This window comes from Rhipicephalus microplus, chromosome 6 (assembly GCF_043290135.1).
Source record: "Rhipicephalus microplus isolate Deutch F79 chromosome 6, USDA_Rmic, whole genome shotgun sequence".
In the NCBI taxonomy this organism is placed as follows: Eukaryota; Metazoa; Arthropoda; class Arachnida; order Ixodida; family Ixodidae; genus Rhipicephalus; species Rhipicephalus microplus.
Window position 1 is genome coordinate 175361127 of NC_134705.1, and position 22243 is coordinate 175383369.

Below are 22243 nucleotides of genomic sequence, written 5' to 3' on the forward strand. Positions count from 1 at the left end.
ACAAGCCTCTGATTACTCTTCGGGCCACACACAATCAAGTCAAGCCAATCTGTAGTCGATTGTATAGAGCGTGTGCAGCCGGTACCACCGCGATCGTTTGTTCTCTTCGGTGTGCCGTGTGTTTTTATGGAATGCCAGTCATCGTAACAACGTAGTCGTACAAACAGCCCAAGTATGCGTCATTCTTAGCCAGGTTATCGCTGAAACGTGTGCGACTGAGCTGCTTTCAGCTGGAGGGGCGTTCGAGTCCGCTTCGCACAAACGCCGGCGCGAGACGGCTTGCTAGTTTAGCCCACGTGCTGTCCAAAGCGTGGACCCGCCTGCGTGCGCACGAAATGAACAGGAACGCGGAGTCCGCGATCGCAGTGTACAGGAAGCGAAAGGTATACATGCGTGACGCTGTGCTACGGGAGATTTTCTTTACCGTCAGATCGTGTTCCGATTACACTACTCTTGACACTGCGCGATTCTGTATTTATTGCTCCAACTACCGCAGGAAACGAAAACTAACAAGAGATCTGCCAAAAGCCCCAATGCCCGTCCACCTGGGACTCCCGGAAAAGTCGCAGACAAACGTCAACGCCGGAAGAGAAGGGGCTCAGGTACCCCTCAGGTACTGCCGTCAGCGGCAGAGGAGGCTGAGCGAGCTTTCTAGTTCTAATAAGCTGCTGTTTCGGTTAGGTTGTTCGGCGTAAAATTCCTCCTCTATTCTTATTTTTGCAGCGAAATGGCAAGATCAGAAAGCAGGGGCAGTGCGCGGTTTATGACGGCGCGAACGGTTCCACATCTAGCGACGACTCGGGAGCAGCAAAGTCGATCGCCTCGGGAGGCAGCGAACTAGCCGCGGAACGCTGTTTCGATTGGCTGATTCAACCCGTCGAAAGAGACCGCTTCTTCAGGTAGGTCTCGAGACGATAAATGTTACCAGCACAGCTCAATTTATCGCTTACTTCCAGTCATCTTACTCGGATCGATACTGGGATGCGTGCTAACGATATATACGTTCGTGGACAAGTGAAATGCTCTAGATATTACGAAATGGTATACCTGTCGCATGTAACGACTCAGTATCATTTTGCGCCATTATTCATTTGGTTGCCAAAGCAGGCACTTGGCGTTGTAGCTAAGACACGACATGCTAATACCATCACACTTATTGAGTGTCTAGATTTCATCGTTTTCATCCTGGTTCCCACGTATGAGTATTCGCATGAAGCGGCAAAAACAAAAAGCGCCATAGCCTGACAGGCATGTCACACACCAAGCAACAAATTTGTGAACGATCAGCTGTCATAAAGTAATGCGTACTATCTGTGCATGGGTCTGCTATGCCTTGGTATCTGTGGAGGTGTGTGAAAACTATTCACTAGAATTCATGGTGCCATGACCTTAATATATTTTTGACAATACATGTTGCTGTAGGGTTGCCATTTTTTCCGATAACTCTTCCTCGAAAATGACCTTTTGTTGAAGGGTTAAGTATTCGTCACGTTGGAACAAAGACACCAAGTTAAATCTTTGAAATTTGATGCCATTTGCTGTAACACTGTTTCCTAGATCGCTCATCAGCATGATGTACATCTACATAAAACAATTCTGAGCTAACAAATGATCTTGCTGGTTGGCATAAAAATACGGTGACAGTGAGAACTTTGTACAGAAAGATTTCACTGTACACTTGTTTGCACACAAGACATGAGATTGGTGTCTACGCACAGCAACCAGCTCTTATGCGCCATTCTTGCCGGAACACGCATTGATGCAATTTTTGCTGTTTCGAAGGCAGAGAACCAATGCTCATGGTGCAAGAAAGGAGGCATGAAGCAACCATTGATGCTGATTTTCATTTTACTCCAATGATTGATATAAATGTAGGGATCTTGCTTCGAGCTTTATGGGCACCAGAAGGAATGTAATTAAAAAGTTTAGTATGTCTTGCTGATTGACGTCAAGTAGTTGTAATCGTAGTTGTTGAATTGACCCTTATGAAATGCCAAAGATAATCGCAAGAACTGGCCAATGACGGTTGTTCTGACGTGCCGGTTTTAACCTAGCCCACTGTCCAAAAAAAAAAAAGAACTGGCTGGGCGGTCTGAAACAGGGCACATGGCAAATCTACATCCTCGACTGTACTTGCAGAGAACTTTGGGAGAAAAAGCCCATGCTACTCAGGCGCCACCAGCCCGACTTCTATCAGGGCCTGATGAGTTGTGATCAGCTGGACCGGATCCTACGCGAGCGGAGCCTCTTCTTCACTGAGAACATCGACCTGACCACCTACGAGGGGGGCAAACGAGAGACTCACAACCCGGACGGGCGCGCCCACGCTGCCGTCGTGTGGGACGCCTTTCAGAAGGGCTGCTCGGTGCGCCTGCTCAACCCGCAGACATACAGCCGGGCAGTGTGGCGCCTCTGCTCCGTCCTGCAGGAGTTCTTTGGCAGCTTTGTGGGTGCCAACATGTGAGCGTTCCATTCGTTTCTTGCGCCCTCCTTTTATTCCCCCCACCCCCCAGGTCACCTAAGAGAGGGGAGGCAGAAAGTGTGCCTCATATATTGACTTAATATGGGGAGGAGTGCTGCAATGAATCTTTGCCTCCCCCCCCCCCACCTCAAAGGAGAACCCGGTGGTACGATGCTGCTGGAATTAATTTTGGTTAGTTACATTATTTTGATTGCAACAATGTAAGTTTGGCTTGACTGCTTTTTCCTGCTTGACAACTTTAGCTTATTCATCTTGTACATCCCTAAGAAGAGCTGAATATGTCCTCGCATTTCTCATGCCCTCTACTGTGGACTAAGTGAAGTTGTCCACTGCAGAAAGTCCAAATTTCTATAGCCACTGGCCACCTGAGGAAATTCATGTCTCCAGTTTTTTTTTTATGCTGGGACAGTGCTGGAATTTCAAAATGCAAGCTATTTTTTGTTGCGATACCATGAGAAGAAATGACAGCTAATCGGGCTGGGAAGCCATATTTCATCTCATACTTCAGTAATTGTTTTCTCTACTTGCATTGTTTTGAATATATCTGCTGCATTTATGTAATGAGCTCATTCCACGAAGCACTGAATGAAAATGGTAATACAGAAATATTTATTACAAAAATAGCTTGGAGGGTCAAGAGTCAAGTTACTTGATATTTGGCTACTGATATTATAGCTTCAGTCTGTCTTATACCTAGTAACTGCCGGTTTTTTCATTCTTGCTACACTTTCGTTGTTTGTTCCATAGGTACCTGACTCCAGCTGGATCCCAAGGGTTTGCTCCACACTATGACGACATTGAGGCGTTCGTCGTCCAGCTGGAAGGCCGCAAATGTTGGCGCCTTTATCCTCCAATGTTCGTACACTACTCATATTATTTGCATTGTTGTTATTATTATTTGCATTGTTGTTGAGACAGACCTATGGATTTCTGTCGCCAACACTGGCTGTTTGTTAATTTCGCAGGGACCCCTCGGAAGAGCTTCCACGATTCTCAAGTGGCAAGTGCACATCTGATTTCTTAATGATTATTGCCATTTGTGGCAATAAGAAAGAAGTTTTTTAATTGAAGCCTTGTTAGGTTTTTTGGGTAGTTGGAAGCATATGCTGTAGGGGTGTGCCAGAATTTTTTTTTTGGGGGGGGGGGGGGGGAGAGGGGGTCATTTATTCAATGACACTTTATGTTTGTGCGTATTTGCTTGTGTGCATGTATATTTATGCATGCAAAAATAAAAGTTTAGAAGGGGCCCTCTAGCTATGCCAGTGCTATATAAAAAATCTTGTCAATTCATACTTATAAGAATGGAAAAGTGAACTTGGTTAATATGTATTGATTCTTAGTTGGGTGTAGCCCACATGGTGGGGGTGTTGCTTTCTAATCAATTGTGCTCATTCCTCGAGCGCAGCAGCAAATAAAGTTGGCCCTATAAAACAAAAAACATGTCCGAGTGAAGTCGGCTTCACTGCATTGCAGATGTGTTGCACCGTCAAGAAATGGAGTGCATTGTGGTGAAACATATAAGGATTCAAAAGCTGCCACTGTAACACGACGCATGAATTACGCATGTGCCCACCCACCATATTGCCACGTTCCATTTCCCAAGTTTTTGTTATCGTCCGAAAACACCGCACGATTCTCAGCGCAAACCGCGCCTGCAGTTTTCTAGAAGGTTCCGGACTGTAGTAGATCATTTCGATAAGATCACGCCCACTGTGCGAACGGTACAGATTGTTCTGGAACCTACGCCACCGCCAGCGATAACGCTAGAACATTCGACGGCAAGAGTATAAATGCCGACGCGCTTCGCCGCTTGTCAGTTGTTGATCGAAGGAAGGCCGACGCTCCGTTCGCCGCTATCAGTCCGAGACTGCTATCTGTGCGGGACTGCTGCTGTAATTGGACTTTCAGTTTACCGGGCACAGGTTCGCCCAAATAAACAGTTAAATCCTAACACGAAGTCTCCTGTCTTCGGCCACGTCACGACCCCGTGACATCTGGTGGAGGTGCTGCTTCGTTCATGTACCGGACGCCCCCGTCAAGCCGTGAACCCAGCCCACGTCGCGGAGAAGACACCGACACCAACCAGGAGCAGCGAACAAGCCGCCGACAGCAAGGGCTACCACCGGAGTACGGGCTTCTACCAGACAAGGCGCGGAAGACGAAGGCCATGACCGCGACTGCAGCGACAATGACAACCGCAGCGTCCCAGCCCACGATGGTCATGCATCAACCCAGGGAACCACCAATTTTCCATGGGTCATCGTTCGAAGACCCGGAGTCCTGGCTGGAGACATACGACCGTGTGGCCGCCCTCAACCACTGGGACCATGACGAAAAGCTGCGTCGTGTGTTCTTCTATTTGGAAGACACCGCAAGGACTTGGCTTGAAAATCGGGAGTCCACGCTCCGAACGTGGGATGTTTTCTGCGGCGCATTCCTTCAAACGTTCGCGAGCGTCGCTCGCAAAGAGAGGGCCGCTGCTTTATTAGAGACTCGGGTTCAGCTACCAAATGAAAATGTCGCCATTTTCACAGAAGAAATGACCCGACTATTCCGTCACACTGATCCAGACATGCCTGAGGAGAAAAAAGTTCGTTTCCTCATGCGAGGGGTCAAACAGGAGCTCTTCGCGGGACTGATGAGAAACCCACCGATAACCGTCCAAGAATTTGTAGCAGAAGCGACCACTATCGAAAAGACCCTGGACATGCGCACCAGACAGTATAATCGTTGCCTGACTGCAGACTGCGCTGCTGCTCAAGCCAGTAACTCCGGAGACCTGCGTGAAACGATCCGAGCGATCGTGCGGGAAGAGCTGCGCAAGCTGTTGCCTTCGGCCCAGCCTCAAGTGGATTCAATTGCCGACATTGTGCGAGAAGAAGTTAGGCAATCGCTTCAAATTCCCCACGCATCGCTGCCCGAGCCGGAAGCTATGAGCTACGCCGCTGCACTGCGCCACAACGCTCCTCCCCGTCCACGCCAAAACGCCGCCCCATCGCACTTCCGTCGACAGACGCCACTGCCGCCACCACCCCCACCGACGTCATACCGTTCGCCAGCGGCCCAGCGCAGTGCACCGAGGAAGACTGACGTCTGGCGCACCCCTGACCATCGCCCGCTCTGCTACCACTGCGGCGAGGCCGGACACACATACCGCCGTTGCCAGTACCGACAGATGGGACTGCGTGGCTTCGCCGTCAATGCACCGCGTCCACAGCCAGGAGAACGACCACGTGACATCGCCGACTACCTGACAGGAACTCGGTGGACACCACGAAGCCCTTCGCGTTCGCCGTCGCCCAGCCGCCGCACGCCACCGCACCACCGGCAGTACTCTGGCCCAACGCGGGGCCGGTCTCCTAGCCCGTATCCGGGAAACTAAGGGCAGCAACCGGTGGAGGTGCGGTTGCTGTGCGACGAACTACCGAAGATCCTCTGACGACGACGACGCCGCGACGGTGCTTTCCGAACACAACGCCAGCCAGGCAAAGCCCTGACGGCGAAAGTTCATTTACCGAAGGTGGCCTGACGACGCAGCATGGAAGCAGCGGAACAAGCCGACGCAGCCGTGACCCGACGCCACGCCCTAACTGTAATGCGAGACGGCGAACTAGCGACCTCGACGTTCTTATCGACGGCCACAGTGTGACTGCTCTCGTCGATACTGGAGCCGACTATTCTGTCATCAGTGGGTCGTTCGCCGCGAAGTTAAAGAAAGTTAGGACAGCTTGGAAAGGCCCTGAAATCCGCACAGCCGGAGGTCATCTCGTAACGCCTGCAGGTATCTGCACAGCGAGAGTCACCATTAACGGCCGTATTTATCCTACAGACTTCGTAGTCCTACAGCGTTGCTCGAGAGATGTCATCCTTGGCATGGACTTCTTATGCCTCCATGGTGCTGTCATCAACCTAAAAACAAAGTCGATAACGTTATCCACAGAAGAAGCACTACCGCCGCGCACGCCGTCAGGACACTATGCCTTGAATGTGCTGGAAGAACAAGTCACCATTCCGCCTCGCTCAAGCGTCATTATTTCAGTCGGCGCTCCTAAATCACCTGACTTGGAAGGCGTCGTTGAAGGCAGTCAGCATCTGTTGGTCACCCGAAATATTTGCGTCGCAAGAGGAATTGCAGAGCTGCGGGGAGGCAAAGCAACGGTTTTGCTCACGAATTTCAGCAATGAGTACAAACATGTGAACAAAGGAACAACGGTCGCATACATCGAAGAAATTGTCGAAGCCACCAGTGCTTTCGCCCTCGCCGATTCTGCGGAACCTGCTCACAGGAACCAAGCCCCTCCCATAGCTTTCGACGTCAATCCCAGACTTCCGAACGATAAGCAAGAACAGCTCAAGGCCCTGCTCCTGCAATACGAAGATTGCTTTTCGTCGTCATCGAAAATTCGGCAGACCCCAATCACGAAACATCGCATCATAACCGAAGAAAATGCCAGACCACTCCGTCAGAGTCTGTACAGGGTTTCGACGCGAGAACGTGAGGCCATGAAGAGACAAGTTGATGAAATGCTGCGGGATGACATTATCCAGCCGTCCAAGAGTCCATGGGCATCCCCCGTGGTGTTAGTGAAGAAAAAGGATGGGACCCTACGTTTCTGCGTCGATTATCGCCGCCTGAACAAAATCACAAGAAAGGACGTGTATCCCCTCCCACGAATAGACGACGCACTTGATCGGCTCCATAACGCCAAGTACTTTTCGTCAATGGACCTCAAGACTGGCTATTGGCAAATCGAAGTCGACGAAAGAGACCGAGAGAAGACGGCGTTTATAACACCGGACGGCCTCTTCGAGTTTAAGGTGATGCCCTTCGGCCTTTGCTCAGCGCCTGCAACGTTTCAACGCGTTATGGATACAGTACTGGCAGGATTGAAGTGGCAGACTTGCCTTGTGTACTTGGACGACGTCGTCGTGTTTTCCTCGAGTTTCGGCGAGCATCTTCGGCGCCTTGAAGCTGTACTTCAAGCCATCAAGACTTCCGGACTCACACTGAAGCCAGAAAAGTGCAGATTTGCGTATGAGGAGCTCTTGTTTCTGGGGCACGTTATCAGCAAGTCTGGAGTTCGTCCCGATCCACGGAAAACAGCCGCCATCGCCGACTTCCCGCCGCCCACTGACAAGAAAGCCGTGCGCCGATTTCTGGGCCTGTGCGCCTATTATAGGCGGTTCGTGAAAAACTTCGCCCGCATCGCCGATCCTCTCACTAACCTTACCAAGGCCGACGTGGAGTTCAAGTGGGAAACGCCACAGGAACACGCTTTCCAGGAGCTTAAACATCGCCTCCAGACGCCTCCGTTACTTGCCCATTTCGACGAATTCGCCGAGACAGAAATACATACTGACGCAAGCAGCGTAGGTCTTGGCGCCATTCTTGTGCAGAGGGCTGACGGACTTGAAAGGGTTATTAGTTACGCCAGCCGATCGCTATCCAAAGCAGAAGCAAATTATTCCACAACAGAAAAGGAGTGCCTCGCCATCATCTGGGCTACGTCGAAATTTCGCCCCTACCTCTACGGCAGGCCCTTCAAAGTTGTGAGCGACCACCACGCCTTGTGTTGGCTAGCCACCTTGAAGGACCCTTCAGGTCGCCTCGCACGATGGAGCTTGAGACTTCAAGAGTATGACATTACTGTCATTTACAAGTCCGGCAAAAAACACTCTGACGCCGACTGTCTCTCTCGTGCGCCTGTCGACCAACCGCTACCCGACGACCCGGATGACGAGTACTTCTTGGGAACGATAACTACCGACGACTTCGCTGAACGACAGCGGGCCGACCCGGAACTTAAGGCCCTAATAGAATACCTCGAAGGCAGGACCGCCGAAGTCCCGAAGGTATTTAAGCGCGCACTTGCGTCGTTCTTTCTACGAAACGGTCTTCTACAAAAGAAAAACTTTTCACCGCTTCGAGCTAAGTACCTCCTTGTGGTGTCTTCAGCTCTGCGACCAGAACTCCTGCAGGCCCTGCACGACGATCCGACGGCAGGGCACCTCGGTGTTTCTCGCACGCTCGCGAGGATACAAGAAAGGTACTACTGGCCACGTCTTACCACCGACGTCACTCGTTATGTGAGAACATGCCGGGACTGTCAGCGACGCAAGACACCGCCGACAAGGCCAGCGGGACTTCTGCAGCCAATTGATCCACCTTGCCGACCTTTCCAGCAGATTGGTATGGACCTACTGGGGCCGTTCCCGACGTCGGCTTTCGGAAACAAGTGGATCGTGGTAGCTACCGACTACCTCACCCGCTACGCCGAGACAAAAGCCCTGCCAAAAGGCAGTGCATCCGAAGTAGCTAAATTCTTCGTCGAAAATATCGTCCTACGTCATGGCGCCCCAGAGGTCCTTATCACCGACAGAGGAACGGCATTCACTGCCGACTTAACTCAAGCAATCTTGACATACAGCCAAACAAACCACCGCCGGACGACAGCGTACCACCCACAGACCAACGGCCTCACCGAGCGGCTTAACAAGACGATCGCCGACATGCTGTCAATGTACGTCGATGTCGAACACAAGACGTGGGATGCCATTCTTCCGTATGTGACCTTCGCATACAACACGGCGGTGCAGGAGACGACGCAGATATCGCCATACAAATTGGTCTACGGAAGGAGCCCGGCAACGACGCTCGATGCCATGTTACCCAACGTCACCGACGAAGAAAACCTCGATGTGAGCGAGTACCTTCAACGCGCCGAAGAAGCCCGACAACTTGCGCGTCTCCGTATCAAGAATCAACAGACCACCGACAGCCACCGTTACAACCTTCGACGACGCTTCGTGGAATACCAGCCCGGTGAACGTGTTTGGGTGTGGACGCCGATACGCCGACGTGGACTAAGTGAAAAGCTTCTGCGACGGTACTTCGGACCGTACAGGGTGGTTCGACGGCTCGGCCCACTTGATTACGAGGTTGTGCCCGACGGCATCACGAACTCTCAACGACGCCGATCGCGACCTGAAGTCGTCCATGTCGCGCGCCTCAAGCCGTTTCATGCGCGTTAACAAACTGAACTAGTGTTTTTTTTGTATTATTGTTGTATCGTAATTTATTCATTGTACTTTCTTGCATTATTATTGTACTTTCATCTTTAGTTAAAGCATCGGGACGATGCCTTTTTTCAGAGGGGGGCAATGCCACGTTCCATTTCCCAAGTTTTTGTTATCGTCCGAAAACACCGCACGATTCTCAGCGCAAACCGCGCCTGCAGTTTTCTAGAAGGTTCCGGACTGTAGTAGATCATTTCGATAAGATCACGCCCACTGTGCGAACGGTACAGATTGTTCTGGAACCTACGCCACCGCCAGCGATAACGCTAGAACATTCGACGGCAAGAGTATAAATGCCGACGCGCTTCGCCGCTTGTCAGTTGTTGATCGAAGGCCGACGCTCCGTTCGCCGCTATCAGTCCGAGACTGCTATCTGTGCGAGACTGCTGCTGTAGTTGGACTTTCAGTTTACCGGGCACAGGTTCGCCCAAATAAACAGTTAAATCCTAACACGAAGTCTCCTGTCTTCGGCCACGTCACGACCCCGTGACAATATGATGTCTCATTACTTGCACCAAAGTACCTTACGAGTGTACTAGAATGTCCTCAGATCTACTATGGATTTAAAAGAAACAACTATTACTATAACTTTACGTAACCAACTGACAACAAACAATATAGACTTTTCCCCACCTATGCAAGTGAAATCTTCAATGTACACTTGCACAAATGAGGGGAGGTCAACGAGACTGGTTGACCAAACTGGTAGACTGGGTGACCTTTCATTTGTATAAGTACCTCGAAGGTGCCACTTACATAGGTGGTGTACCATCTATATTTTTTGTTGTTGTTAATTTGTTACATAAAGTTGGATCAAATGTTCTTTCAGCCATGATTTCACCCCGGTGCTGGAAGATTTTTGCCATTATCGATGTTGCCATGGTGATTTGAGCCCTTGTTAATGATAGCTTACGTTTGACTGTTCCAGTAGCCGTCTTCTGATGTGGTGTTACTACAGTCCCCCATCACATTCCTGCTTCCTCTCTTTCCAGTAAATTTCGGCCCTGACGAAGTAGGGAATCCAATCTTGGAAGCTGTCCTGGAGCCGGGAGACTTGCTCTATTTTCCTCGGGGCATCATACACCAGGTATTGGGTCCCATAGCAGTCGTACTGCACCACGAAAACCTGTGTTCGATTAAAGTTTTACAGCAGCACATAAGTGCCTTCTAGTTTCCGTCGGGGACTGAAAGAAAAATGTATAGGTGTATACCATCGCACCCTGTTTGAGTGATTGCTCTCTTTGCAGGCATACACCCCCGAGGACACCCACTCTTTGCACCTAACCCTCTCGACGTACCAACGGAACACGTGGGGCGATCTTCTTGAGAAGGTGTGTTCCAAAGCGAATTCCTTTGTGGCAACTAACTGTTCATTTGTTTGTTGCCTTGTATCACCGTGGTGCGATGTTAGTGCTGGCTGTCTCTCTAAAGCCCATCAACTAGAGTTAGCTGTTTTCAAGAGTTCAAGCTAGCTGTTCTGAGGGTGGACAGTCAGTGCCGCTCAGTTGTTACTTGTGTTGAGGACATGAATAAAGGGAGAATTTTTGTAGAACCTTGTTTCTTTGTTAGACACAACCAAATTAATCCAGTGGACTAATTAATTAGGCAAAAGAAAGCATAAGACACTGATTGTTGCCTTTAAGTGTGGTGTAGTTATGACATAATTTAGAATAAATTAATGTTGACAGAAATCACCCTTTCAGTCAGTGGGGATCCAAACCCATAACCTTTGAATTACACTTCTGATGCTTTACCGATCAAGCTATGATAGAAGGTGCTGCCTCGTCTACTTCGTTAGGTATTTTTATACACGTCATCCCTGGAAGTGTTACCCACGGTAAAGTGAGCTGGAAAAGAGTAGTGGGGTTGCTGGGTTCCCCTGCTTGGAGCCGGATACAGTCGAATCTCATTAAATCGAACACGTTTAGTTCGAACTTCCGGTTAATTCGAACTCACGATGAGGTCCCGTCAAAGCTATGTGTATTCCAATGGGCGAAAATGCCCAGTAATTCGAGCGCCCAAGCTCTTGCGACGGTTAATTCGAACATACTGCGCTCAGAAAATGCTCTAAGCACCCCGCTCAATCTTGCGGCGGCACCTCCGACACCTCAACGCTGCGCGCGAAGGAAAGGAAAAGGAAAGAGAAGGCTGGGGTGGGATATTTGCGCTTTCTCAAATGCCAATCTGCGACGCGCCTGTGCCACGCTTCTCCCTTTTCCGCCCCTGTCACGTAGAGAACATTCTTCCAACACTGCGTGCAAAGAGACAGAGGGGAAAAAAAAGAAAGCTGTCACGGAGTGTGGCTCTCTATCACGTGCCGGTGCCAGACTTCCCCCTTTCCCGTCCCTGCCACGTACCCTTCTGCTTTCAACAACGCGCCGACGAGAGCAAAAAAAAAAAAAAATGCCAATCTGCTTCTCTCCGCGTGGAGACGCTTCTCCTTTCTCGTCACGTGCTGGCCACGCTGCGGCTTTTGCGCAGAGGGTAGTAACGGAGATGCAGTTGTTGTTGTTGTCTTTAGAGAGTGTCAACGCTGGACATTGCCGCGCGCAACTTCTCTTGCCAAGAGAATGCTGACACCGAAGCAGACATGCTTTGCAAGCTGCATGCAAAATTGATTGACTCGCTGCAAGGCAAACGTGTGCAGACACGCATTACCGATTACTTCAATTAATGATGGATGTCCTGTGATTTGGGAATAAATGTAAGTCTTCTGAAACTTCCCCCTCTTGCGTTAGCTTAATGCACATGCGCCACTGCATGAGGAGCCCTCTGTTTACTTAGCTTTCAATAATTCGAACTTCTTTTAATTCGAACAAATTTTCGGGCCCCTTCGAGTTCGAATTCGACTGTATGTCACATGTGTGCTGGCACTACCAGTGACTTCATTGTAGGGCGCTGCCTGATGGAGGCGTTTTTGCGCAACTAAAAACATGGTATTTTGTGGGCTGTCGTCATATAGTATACTGCAGGGAAATGCACGCGAATTTGGGCTGCATAGAGGGTGACGCAGGTGTAGGTGAGAAAATTAAAAGAAAACTGGTGCGATCTTGATGCCGTGGACATTATGTGTCCGTAAATCACAAGTCAATTCACGCTAATGTCACAATATAGTCACATTTTTTGGCAACCTTTGTCATACAGCTGCTACTGAAGTACGGTCCATGGTGTGAAATAACTTGGCCTTTGAGTTTCCGAATTAACCACTGATACTTATGATCCTCTTAGGATATCGCACCACCACATAACATTACAGTGTTGGTTTCTTGAAGGATTGACTCAGCTGCGGCGTCACTTCGCTCTGGAATCTTTTTCAGCAAGGTACCTCCAGCATACACCTTGCCATAGTCATCAGACGAAGAATGAAAGAACATCACTACTTTTTCTGAGTGTACTTCACTTTTTGCAGCCAGCACAGTTGTGCAGTAGACGACAGCGTCGTTGCCCGGCAATCGATGCTTGCTCTAAAACACAGAAAGAAGAGTTAAGGAACCGAACAAGTTTGTGTGGCTTGTACTCAAAGGAACAAAACTCGCACACACTGACTGCCACTCGAAACACGCAGCAACTGGCCCAGCACCAATGCTCACTACATTTAAGGCGGTGGTGGTGCCGCGCCGAAACACATTTTTGTGACTTTCGCTGCGTCACTGCATTGCATGGCATCAGCCAGTGAGTGAGCCCGCTACCCTGTTCTAGCTCACTTTAGCCAGGGCTACCTGTAGCCAAGGCGGCGAGTGTGGAATACTCTTTTTGCCGGAGGGTGCCACGTCATCTTTGCACGAGGTGGCGGCTGACCCATAGAGCAGACGCATGCTGAAGAACGTTGCGGTGCTAGCTTAAAGCATGAGTGTGTCTGACCATCTCGTAATTGTTTCAATGTTTCGTATTCAGATGATCCCTCAGGCTATAAAGCTGGCGATGGAGGAAGACGTGGAGTACAGGAGGTCGCTGCCGAGAGGCTACCTCAACTACATGGGCGTGGTCAATTCAGACGTGGTTTGTGGTCTTTTGACAGCTTGCTTGCTTCTTATTGTTGAACAGTGTGTGCGACTTGTCATCTAGCAGAATAGCAGGTCATTTCTGAAGGGTATTTAATATCTGGTTTCTAAAGGCTATCGATACTTATCTCGAGTCACTGATTCTGAAGTACCGTACATACATGATTGTAGGTCGACCCATTTTGTCTCAATTTGAAATCCGAAGTTGAAGGGGTCGACCTAGAATCGAAAACTCGTTTCGAGTGTGAAGTCTCTCTGACAATGATCCCCGCACATTCTTGTGAAGCTAGCTTTTCTGCACAGCTTTCAAGCTGTGTCGTGAAGCCACTTTGCCCCACCTGAATTCGATTTTATTATCTTCGAGAACATCTTAGATAAATTTTTTAAAATGTGCTCGTGCGCCTTTCCCTTTCCCCCCCTTTTTTCGTGTGATTTTAGGGGTACCGCATGGAGTAGTAGCTCACAACAAAAAACACTTCAGACCACTCACGTCTGCGTAGTTCATGTACATACTTATTTATAAGGTAAACAAAATATGGGATGAAAAAAGTCAGGCCGCTAGCAAAAGGCATGCGGGCAACCAGTTCGCTATCCCTTCTTTAGAGAGTTCTATAGGTTAGCGTTGCATCGCAAACTAATCAACAAAGTTCTGTGTCAGTGTCTGCCCTAGACAGAGTTCTCGTATGTCGATTAGAGTTATGGTTATGTAGAGTGATTGCCTGAACTTGCACAGCCAAGCAAAGCGCGTGAAGCCTTCTTGGACAAAGTGCGCCACCTGGTGGAGAAGTTGGTCAACTATTGCCCCGTCGATGCAGCCGTCGATCAGAACGCCAAAGCTCACCTTCACGAGGCCCTCCCTCCCCTCCTTTCACAAGGTGAGCACCCGAATGCCCCTGCTGTAGATTTTCACTCACCATCACCCGCGGTTTATCTGTTAAAGGTGCTAACACTGTTTTCAAAGCAGCAGCGTTAAAGAGCTCATTCCACAGAATTTTCGGCGTTGGCGTCCTTGGTTGAGAGTGAGAAAAATGGGTAGATGCAGTAAAGGTATGACCTGGGTGGTGTTTGCACTTTGGCTTTCTTTGCGGTACACTTTAGGTCTCCACCGAGAAGCGAGAATCGAAGGCACGCCAGTGATTCGGAAGGAGACTCTGCAATCTGTGTGTGTGCGTGCATGCGGTTATAACTATTCCGTTCAACTCTTAAAGGCAAAGCTTACAGGTTCCCCAATTTTTCGAAGGAGAGTTCACTCTGCCACACCAAGTTCCTGTATAGACCTCTCAATGAGGAGGAACCCCTCCGTTTTAAGCTGTTGCACAGGACTGCAAAAGCCGACGTAACAGCCTCGGCAGTGCATTTTCGGTGGTAGGCGTATGTTAACAGTCCATAGAGGACTATCCCGGCTCTTCGGGAGCCTTTGTTGACAAGGGGCATACAAAGACAGCTGTGAGCAAGTGTGAAACCCAGCAAATGCTGATAAGATATTTTGTTTTTCATATTAAAGTCAGTTTTTCTATGGTTCATTTGCTGTCGTTGACACTAACTTTATGTCAGGCTATAGTACTAATTCTAGTGACTTCGCACAGCAGTCTGGCTAGTTGTGACGACACCAGGTACCAAACTTCTGAAATGACCGCTTGTGCATTGCGAGCAGAGCCACGGCACTGGAGTAGCTGTGGAAGCGTCGTGATATCTTGTGTGAGCACAGGACAAGAAGCTTATACTGTGTTGTGACGTCAGGGTACGGTATGAAACGAAACTAGCTTTTTAAAACATCTTTCAATCACTGTTTTTTTTTTTTTTAGGTTGCACTTGCAATTAGAAGTAAGTTTTTTAGGCTCTCGAGGGCTTGCCCTTTCATATGACGCAAGAAAACAACTCGCAGAAATCAAATCCCAGCTCAATGGAAGCAAAATGCTAAAGGCTCGTGTGCTTAAATTTAGGTCATGTTACGGCACACCGGATGATCTAAATTTCCATAGCCTTCTACAGCGACGCCTCTCACCATTACATCGTGTTTTCTTCGGAGCTCGAACCCCTACGATTATCACCTGTGCAGAGGAACGTCGACGCAGTGTTCACAGCGGTGAACGCTGGCATCGAGGCCAAGTCGTGGACGTGCAGGAGCTAGATCCAGATGCTCAAGTGCGCCTTGCTCGCAGGAATGCGGTCAGGTGGGTTTTTTTCAAAATTAAGGAACAGCTCATTTGCACCACGCTTTGAGGACACTCGTTTTCATGCCAAGGGTAGTACAGTTGAGCCCTGCAAAAATGAGATAAATATGGAAAATAAAAAAGTTCACCAATTCGAGAATTTCATTCTCACAGAATAACTAAAACTGGGAAGGGATCCATGAAGCAAAAATACTACAAAATTCAGTTAGTTCTCAACAGAAATAGCCTTAAAATTGGGAAGCGGTTCATGAAGCAAAAATACTACAAAATACAGTCAGTTTGTCTTGTCAACCCTTGCCATGTATTTAACATAAATTTTTGCAACACAGCAAGGCGAGAATTTTGTAGTTGTGCGATTTCATTATTGCGTGTCTTGGCTGTATTTAATGCCTTTTTAAGGAGATACCATCGTTGGCTCTAGCAAACTAAACAACTGAATCGTAGCCAGTTTTTTGTTCAGATTGGTGCAGTTGGTGCATACCTCTGATAGGAATTGTTGCTCATTCGATTGAACGCACTCTTTCCGTTTTGCTCGGTATTTTCGCTCCTGTGTTCGTCTGATCGAATGCGCAACGATTCCCTTCACTTTGAAATGTGGCTAATTCGTTGTCTGTTGCACTGCCAAGAAAAAGAAAATTGGAAATAAAGATATGAGAATGCGTAGACATGCTGAACGTGAAGTCCCTAGCTCCAAAGTGTCGGTCTTGCTGCATCGCTCTTTGGAGCGAATAGAAGGGAGTTCATGCCTGGCTGTATAGGATCAGCTGGGCCCTATAAATCGGGTCAGCTTCTCCCATGGCAGACTGTGATGTTTGTTGGTGAGGTTCGTCGCGCCGCAGAGCGTGTGACGCGTTGCGGATGGAGGAGACGGTATCTGACGTTAACAAACCACACTACAATTGTATTTGACAGCATACACACACGAAATACATAAAGCGGCAGCGTACACTACTAGTCAATTGTCTCACGTGGCGGTGCTTGGGGACCAGGAGGCTGTGGGCTGGTTGCGTCCCTGTGATGACGTAATCGTCGTCGGGTAGATGTCCGGTGTGGAAACGACGTAGCAGCAGCAGGGGTTAAGGGCCGAGTGAACGAACCGTCGCTCGGTAGCCGGTAGCCAGACAGGGCTCATCCGCGCCAGGCCAGGACCTTGCGACGCTCGTCTCGACGGCGGTGGACAATCTGGAACCTCGCGCGTAGGTGCGGGTTCTCCGAGAGCAGCAGGCCGCGTCCCAGGTCTTGCCAGGCGAGGACCGTGAGGCGCTCGCTGTCCCGAAGACAGGCGCCCTGTGTATGCGAACCTCGCGCGTAGATGCGGGTTCTCCAACAACCTGCCGCCCGTTCTGCCGGCGTTCCAAAAAAAAAAAAAAACTGTCTCGCCTGCGCGCGCCCTTCTTAATCTTCTCTGCAGCCCGAGCTCCTTCGTTTTTCTCGCCTTCCAGCGATCGGCCACTCCGTCGTCTGCTCTCGCTTTCCCTGCTTCGTCACATTACCCCCCCACTTAAGAAGGTTCTTCGCTGTGAAGAACTTGCAGCTGCCACTGGATCCCTTGGGACACCGTAGTACACGCGCACTCGGAGCACTGCACTACACTTCCGAGCCCCGCACACTCGGCACACATAAGAGACACAAAAGTTGTCACCAGTGTTCAGGGCCCCGCACACCCGACACTCTCAAAGGTACTCGCAAGACGAGATGAAAGTTGGTCCGTCACGGTAAGTAATGTGCACCGAAAAAAAAAATTCCATCAATTATACCCGACACTGCGAAATCCTCAAGCCGTGTAGCGATGATGTTCATGCGCTTGGCAACCGGCTCATATAGTCTGCTCCTACATTCTCACTGCCTTTTATATATTCAACGCTGAAGTCGTACTCCATGAGTATGAGGCTCCAACGTAGAACACGGCTGTTGATGTGTTTGGCGGAGTTGATGTAAACGAGAGGCTTGTGGTCGCTTTGTAGTATGAACGTTCGCCCGAACAAGTAAATATGAAATTTCTGGATGGCCCACGTGAGTGCCAGGGCTTCGCGCTCGATTGTCGAATAGGCAGTTTCTCGTGGTTGCAGTCGTCGGCAACTGTGTGAAGGATAGAAGCCTGCTGAATTCGCGCATTAGGTGGGACGTAAAAGACGTGCCTCGGTCGCTGATGATTTCCTGAGGTACCCCCACTCGCGAGAACATCTCCAACAGTGCTTCAGCGATCCTTTCTGTTTCAATGCTTGGCAGCGCCACCGCATCAGGATACCGCGTTGCCATGTCCACCATTGTCAAAACGTATCTATTCCCTTTTTCTGACTTGGGAGATAATGGTCCCACAATGTCAATGGCCACTCTCTTAAACGGTGTATCAATGACGGGGGTTTTACCCAACGGTACTCGCCCAACTAAGTGTTTTGGGAAAGTTCTCTGGCACGTGTCGCACGATTTCACAAATCGTGTGATGTCAGAAAGTACCCCTGGCCAATAGAACTCCTCGAGGATACGGTCTGTTGTGCGTTTTATACCCTGATGGCCCGCAAGAATTCCTTCATGAGCCATTTGCATTACACAATGGCGGAGGGCTGTAGGTACAACAAGTTGTTCAGTTTCTCTCTTCGATCTGAGCTTGTACCTCCTGTATAGAATTTCTTCTTTTGTAAAGAAAAGAATCTCGGCAAACCTGGTCTGGATGGGTTTATCGACGGCCTCAAAGCATTTCTGTAAGCTAGCGTCATCCCTCTGACTTTTCTGCAAGTCACGTGCACTCATATCTAGGGGACTTATTGTTGGTACCGGCAGGCGACGAGAACTCTGTCCGACTGTCGCGGCGACTTCGTTTTCCTTTGATTGCCTCGCAACCGAAGTGAATGCATCTGTAGTATAAGATCCAGTCAGCGATCCGTCGTCCGCTCCCACCCTAGATGATATTTTCATCGGACTAGCTGGACGTAGGTGTCTTTTCCAATCTTGATCAGGATCGGAGGCGTCACGGACCCCTTGGACGTTTCCCAGAACGACGTCATACAGTGGGTCATCCATGCAGATCGCGCGAGTCTTGCCTGAGAAAAAGGGTGAAATAATTCGCACGTCTGCCTCCGGCAGTTTCAGTACCCTTCGATCAAGAAGACACACAGAGGAAACTTTCCCCGTCAGATTGCTGACTGGTACAAGGGACCTTCTCACAATAACCGAGTCGCATCCTGTATCCCGTAAGACCGTAACGGGCTGGTTTTCAAGGACGCCTTCGGCCGTAGGCATAGACTTGTCCTCCCACTTGATTCTCGTACGTTTCGAGCAATCAGTACCTTGCCGGGAAGCCTGTGTCTCCTGGTTTGATGCTTTCGGACCTTCTGCTTGCTCTTTCAGGCACGAGGCTTTACCGCTTCCCTTGTTAGGGCAGTCCTCTTTGCTATGCCCACTACGTCTACATTTTCCGCAGAAGGCTGGTTTTGTCCTTGGCCCTTTAGTATTTGCCCAGCAATCTGAGGCCTTATGACCGCGCTTTCCACAAAGCAAACAATGTGGTTTGTCCTTTTCCTCTTTCCGTAGTGCGGCCTGCGCTCGATCTGGTGGCTTTTTATGGTCCTTGTCGTCCTTACCTTTACCAAGGTTGACGAAACCCTGCGCCTCCATATAATGATCAGTAGCTTCTACTAGCTTTTCAATTCCTCGGCAATCCCTTTCCCGCAGGAAGATTGCCAGCTTCTCGTGGCACTGCGTGATGAATTGCTCTGAAACAATAACGTCTCGTAGAGCTTCGTACGTCCGTTCGGTCTTGGCCATCTCTTGCCAATGGTCGAAATAACCTAGCAATCGCCCAGCGAACTGTCGACCCGTTTCGCAGTCCTCAGGCTTCGCCGACCGAAACTTAGTGCGGTAGCCCTCCTCTGTAAACCGGAAGCGCTGCAACAACGTTTTCTTTAACGTTGCGTAATCCATGGCATGGTCAGGTGCCATCCTGCCAACAACACTTAGCGCTTCCCCTGTCAAACAAAGGCTCAGTGAAAGGGCCCACTTGTCTTGCGGCCAATCCTGGCTCCTGGCGACGCGTTCAAAGCGCTGGATGTACGCGTCCAGCTCGTCGCGAACTTCGTTGAAGGGCGGTATGAGTTTGTGCGGACTTTCGTAGCTTTGAGGAGAACCCATGTGCGGACCCTCTACTGATTGACCTGTAGTCACGCTACCCGTTGTCGCATCTAACTCTCGGAGCTTCAACCTTAGTTCGAGAACCTCCTTTTCTGCTTGTAGCCTCGCCAGTGCCTCGGCATCAGCTTCTTTTGCCGCATTGCGTTCGGCTAAACGTACTTCCCGCGCTTCTCGTTCACGTACGCGCTCCTCATCGATCCACTGCTTTAGCCCTGGACCGCTCAACCCCAGTTCCTTTCCAATTGCTGTGAGCTTGTCCGTCTCCATCGTCAACCGTCAGACCCGCATAAGCGACGCGCTGCTCTTTTATAGGATAAGAGCGGTCCTGTCGCGCGGACGCCAGATGTGATGTTTGTTGGTGAGGTTCGTCGCGCCGCAGAGCGTGTGACGCGTTGCGGATGGAGGAGACGGTATCTGACGTTAACAAACCACACTACAATTGTATTTGACAGCATACACACACGAAATACATAAAGCGGCAGCGTACACTACTAGTCAATTGTCTCACGTGGCGGTGCTTGGGGACCAGGAGGCTGTGGGCTGGTTGCGTCCCTGTGATGACGTAATCGTCGTCGGGTAGATGTCCGGTGTGGAAACGACGTAGCAGCAGCAGGGGTTAAGGGCCGAGTGAACGAACCGTCGCTCGGTAGCCGGTAGCCAGACAGGGCTCATCCGCGCCAGGCCAGGACCTTGCGACGCTCGTCTCGACGGCGGTGGACAATCTGGAACCTCGCGCGTAGGTGCGGGTTCTCCGAGAGCAGCAGGCCGCGTCCCAGGTCTTGCCAGGCGAGGACCGTGAGGCGCTCGCTGTCCCGAAGACAGGCGCCCTGTGTATGCGAACCTCGCGCGTAGATGCGGGTTCTCCAACAACCTGCCGCCCGTTCTGCCGGCGTTCCAAAAAAAAAAAAAACTGTCTCGCCTGCGCGCGCCCTTCTTAATCTTCTCTGCAGCCCGAGCTCCTTCGTTTTTCTCGCCTTCCAGCGATCGGCCACTCCGTCGTCTGCTCTCGCTTTCCCTGCTTCGTCACACAGACACATAACCCCTGCCATGTTCGACTCTGGGGGCCTGCTCTTCATCTATCCCCGCCGATTTGGCATCCCGTCGTGTGTACACAAAAGTCCACAAGGGTACACTGTGGGCTCAAGAAAGGGTAAAAAGTCGCATCGTGGTGACCCCAAGTGAACCGCCAGTAAATGTGATTGGCTTTTTTAGGGTGCCATGGTGCATGCGACCGTGCTCTAGTGGATGGGGCGTGAAACTTTTTGGTATGGCCTCGGCCTGCCTCTCGATCTGGGAGGCTCATTTTGGCGATCCAGATTGTTACAAAAGCTGCTTCGGCGAATTGATTCACACTTACAAAAGGTTAAACCGCACAAAAAAGGACTAAACGCACATTAATACGCGGATACAGCCCTGAATCTGAATCGGTGCTGTATCTGAGTATCTTTCCCAGTGTGCCATTTTTTTGTATGTTTAGAAGTCCTGCTTGCCCCAAATCATGTCTCAAAGCTCCGCCCTCCCCCCCACCAAAACAGCAGAGGGCAGAACAGGAAAGTGAAAAAGTGTCGATTCTTTCGATTGGTTGGCAATGACTCACCGCTTCTTCCAGGATGGTTGTAGAGGAAGAGGAGGTGCGCTTGTACCACTCGTTCGACAACAGCCGGCGATACAAGGGGCGAGACCCGCAGTACATCGTCTTGGGTGACGACCAAGCGCCGGCTGTGGAGGCGCTCGTGCTGGCTTACCCAGGCTACGTCAAGGTCGACGACCTCCCACTGGACAATCCTGTTGACCGGCTCGAACTGGCCAGCATCCTATACGATAAGGGGATGCTCATAACCAAGCAGCCGCTCGAAATTGAGGATGACTAGACTCTATGTTGCTCTGTGTGGGAGACAGTGCGCTGCGCAGTCCGAGGGAGCGGGCACTTTTGACGAACTGTGCCCGCACGCGTGCAGCTCCTTGCCGTCATAAATGCAGACTTCAGTTTGGGCCAGCTTCCCTGCAGGGACATTTTGTGTGGGGTTGCACCCATCTCTTGTGCAGTGTTTGCACCTCAAATGTTAGTCGAATGGAGTGACAGAGATTGTTGAATGTGTGGCTTTTAGTCGCCTCGAAATCATTGCACTGTCGCTTGACGTATTTGTGACATTCTTTACAAATAAAGCCATTCAGTACATCACTGTCTTTGGTTGTGACAATTGTTTTGTCCTTATATTACTGAGGCTATAAAAACTGTCACACAGGAACAAAGAGAACCTTTGCTTGCCCATAGGGCTGACTTTGTAGAATGCATCACAGGCACAAATAAGTTGACCCTCCTTTCCACTGGCTGCAAATCTTGTCTACAGCTGTGGAAAACCACACATGATTGCCATAAT

The 22243-nt window shown here is 50.0% G+C and overlaps 1 protein-coding gene across 1 annotated transcript; it reads left to right on the top strand.

Moving 5' to 3' along the window:
* The first annotated feature begins 50 nt into the window (after positions 1–50).
* LOC119167101 (bifunctional lysine-specific demethylase and histidyl-hydroxylase NO66-like) lies at positions 51–22044 on the top strand. Its single transcript, XM_037418525.2, has 12 exons — positions 51–383; positions 497–613; positions 724–899; positions 2140–2460; positions 3230–3337; positions 3448–3482; positions 10552–10646; positions 10807–10890; positions 13454–13558; positions 14294–14435; positions 15620–15734; positions 21472–22044. The coding sequence occupies exons 1-12, from the start codon at positions 336–338 to the stop codon at positions 21731–21733; spliced, it is 1608 nt and encodes a 535-aa protein (XP_037274422.2). The 5' UTR covers positions 51–335; the 3' UTR covers positions 21734–22044.
* The last annotated feature ends 199 nt before the right edge of the window (positions 22045–22243 follow it).

Coding starts and splice junctions, on each gene's coding strand:
- LOC119167101 (XM_037418525.2), top strand. CDS start 336: ATGAACAGGAACGCGGAGTCCGCGATCGCAGTGTACAGGAAGCGAAAG. Junction 384..496: donor CAGTGTACAGGAAGCGAAAG/GTATACATGCGT, acceptor CAACTACCGCAG/GAAACGAAAACTAACAAGAG. Junction 10,891..13,453: donor GGGGCGATCTTCTTGAGAAG/GTGTGTTCCAAA, acceptor TTTCGTATTCAG/ATGATCCCTCAGGCTATAAA.